Below are 3,076 nucleotides of genomic sequence, written 5' to 3' on the forward strand. Positions count from 1 at the left end.
CTAGGAAGCTGTGAGTAAACCAGTACCAATCAAGTAATCAGATTAAGTATATTGTGATCACTGGTCAGAGGAATTGCCAGCTGAAATAGTTTGTTTGCGAGCTCCTTCAGAACCTTTACTGTGTGGCTAGTGTTGGCAAGTGGTATTGCCGTGTCGGGGCGGGAGCCAGGAGGTTCTCCGGGACCAATAACACCCCGGAATTTATTCTGATCGTTCTGCATGTGCGCGAAGAACGCTGCAGATGCCACAATTCGGCATGGGAGTGCTGAAGTCCGTCAATCAAAACCTAGATTAGTATATACCGGAGCGTAAATGCAAAGAGACTTTGCAATTAGACCAGCGCTGCGGAGTCGTAGGGGCACTGGCAAACCGGACATGATGTAGTTGACAGGTTGGCAACCCCACCTCTTGAGGGAATCATCGCAGCACTCCTTCCTGTTCCCTAAAGGAGGATTAGTGGGCACGCGGCGCCAACGACATTTCGCTTACAACTATCGTTGAAAGTGGAGGCAACGGTAATGCAAGGAAACGCGTCATTTATGAAACATACTTTGTCCTCTTTATTGCTGATTGGTTCCCTTTATGAATTCTGCGCCGTTACAGGATATATCTGATACCCTCTGTGTCCTTTGGGGGATATTTCCATTATTGAGTTGATTGGATCCAATGTTGCATGGACCTCATCCTCCGCAGTCCAAAAACTTCATAGCATGTCGTGCAATCCTTGGCTACGTCCAGGTGAATTCACGAGGAACATATGCTCGTCGAGGTGCTCGTTGGTTACCTTCGTTGAGGTCAGCGGTTGCATGAATGTGACGAAGCAAGCATTGCGACTACGCCGAGTCTATTAGAAGACATCGTAGACCCATAGTTCGATCGCAACGACCAATCCATGCCATGCAATGACAACAGGTTGTAACGCGCATCAGAAAGTAAAAGATCACAGATGCCTCCAACGTGGTGGGCGCATGTCGATCTTCCTATCACATGTCGAAATGCAGAATAGCGAAGCCTTGATTACAGGGGGGTTCGTTTTTTTTTTCGTGGGAAACGCGTCGTGGAGTTGCGCATCGTCACCCCGTGTACGGTTGCCGAGCAGGGCCAGGATGGATGGATGGATGGATGGATTCATTTTAAAGTACGTAACCGTGCCTATCGGCATATGCCGTACTATAGTGACTCGGGTGAAAAAAGTTTGGAGAACATAAGGATGTGAAGAAAGGAATTTGTTTGACCTAGGAAGTATGAGACATCGAGTAATCAATGGTGTGAAGGAGAATAAAGTGAGATGAAGCAATAACACATAAAGGGGCATGCGACCCCTGCACTGAGATTGAACAACGGGTGAGAGAGAATGGAGGTGGAAAGAGGTTGGATAGAGCCAAAGAAAAGGACACGCGACCCCCAGTGTTGGGGCCGCATGTTTTGCTGCTGTGTGCCTATGGTTAAGTCAATGTTTGAGTGCGCGGTTCTTGCGGGTGGGTGAGTTGGAGGGTGCTTTCACGGGTTTATGTCACGGTAGGCTGGTGAATGTTCCAGTGGCAGCGAAAGGCGATGGGTGTTGGTGGCATCTTGCTCATGCTTGTTGAATAAAGGCATGTGGCAGACAGGCCTTGGTAGAAGGGGTAGTGGAGAGAAATGAAAGTGTTGGGGTGACGGCAGGACTTGAACCTGCATTCCTTGCAGTCAACTTTTTGTCGGCATATGGGGCTATCATTGGCGCTACCACTATCGCGCCTCATCACTAAGAGGTAGTGGAGAGAAAGATGAATCGGAAGGGTGTTGGGGTGATGGCAGGACTTGAACCTGCACTCCTCCGGCCTGCCCATGGACTTATGGAGGCTACCATTGGCGCTACCACTATTGCACCTCACCATCCCAAAAGGTAGTGGAGAAGAGAAAAAGAAGGAAGGGTTGGGGTGACGGTGGGACTTGAACCCACAGTCCTCTGGCCAGTCCCGTCTGGGCTTACGGAGGTCACCATTGGCATTGCCACTATCGCGCTCGTCATCCCAAAAAGGTAGTGGTGAGAAGAAAAAGGAAGGGTTGGCTTGATGGCGGGACATGCACCCACGCTCTTGCATCTCTCCAGCCAGTGCGGCTCTGGGCTTACGGGGTTGCGGTTGATTGGCATTACCACGGTGGCCACGTCATCCTCCCTTCAGATGTTAGAGGCCTAATTAGTTTTAAACAGGGGCACCGCGTGAAGGTTTAGGCCCGTGCCGGGTGTTCGCTGTGGTAGCAGAACTCCCCCTCGACTGACATCCATCGTCGAGGCCCCAAGCAGGGCCAGGTCAAACGTTCGCATCAAGGTCTTGAGTCACGTGACCTAGACATTTTTTGAGCTCACCACTACGCGTGTTTAACGGCTTCGGCGCTGTTAAAAACACAGTAGGCATCACATCAGACTCGTACCCAGTCGTTTTCACTCCGTGGACACGCGCACGACACTGCAATGTGGAAATGTGACTACATGGCTTTTGGGTTCAATGTAAAGTCACGTTCTGCTTTCAATACAAAGAGTCACATGCTACTCCGACAATTTGCGCGTGAACACTTCGACTGGTACACATTGGTAGTAGCAGTACACTTAGGCATTTGACGCGATCTCAGAAAACAATTCTGATCCTCATGTGAAACGTGTCGCACGCAAATTGTCGGAGTAGCATGTGACTCTTTGTATTGAAAGCAGAACGTGACTTTACATTGAATACAAAAGCCACGTAGTCACATTTCCACATTGCAGTGTCGTGCGCGTGTCCACGGAGTGAAAACGACCGGGTACGAGTCTGATGTGATTCCTACTGTGTTTTTAACAGCGCCGAAGCCGTTAAACACGCGTAGCGGTGAGCTCAAAAATGTCTGGGTCACGTGACTTAAGACCTTGATGTGAACGTTTGACCTGGCCCTGCTCGGCAACCGTACCCCGTGGGACTTCATCGGATCCAAGTGCACTTCTCAACCCGAAGGTGTTGCAAAGCTCGGCCATCCAGTTTGAGGGGAACCCTCATAACAATTGTAGCCTGGTTCAGACTACTTACGCATTGAAGAAAAGGAATGAAACGACGACCTGATG

The 3,076-nt window shown here is 49.9% G+C and overlaps 1 protein-coding gene across 1 annotated transcript; it reads right to left on the minus strand.

Moving 5' to 3' along the window:
• Positions 1-1,459: 1,459 nt before the first annotated feature.
• EI90DRAFT_437840 (uncharacterized protein) lies at positions 1,460-2,470 on the minus strand. Its single transcript, XM_039067613.1, has one exon. The coding sequence runs from the start codon at positions 2,082-2,084 to the stop codon at positions 1,509-1,511; it is 576 nt and encodes a 191-aa protein (XP_038908606.1). The 5' UTR covers positions 2,085-2,470; the 3' UTR covers positions 1,460-1,508.
• Positions 2,471-3,076: the final 606 nt, after the last annotated feature.

Source organism: Cantharellus anzutake, assembly GCF_015039405.1.
Source record: "Cantharellus anzutake strain C23 chromosome Unknown EI90scaffold_149, whole genome shotgun sequence".
Classification (NCBI taxonomy): Eukaryota; Fungi; Basidiomycota; class Agaricomycetes; order Cantharellales; family Hydnaceae; genus Cantharellus; species Cantharellus anzutake.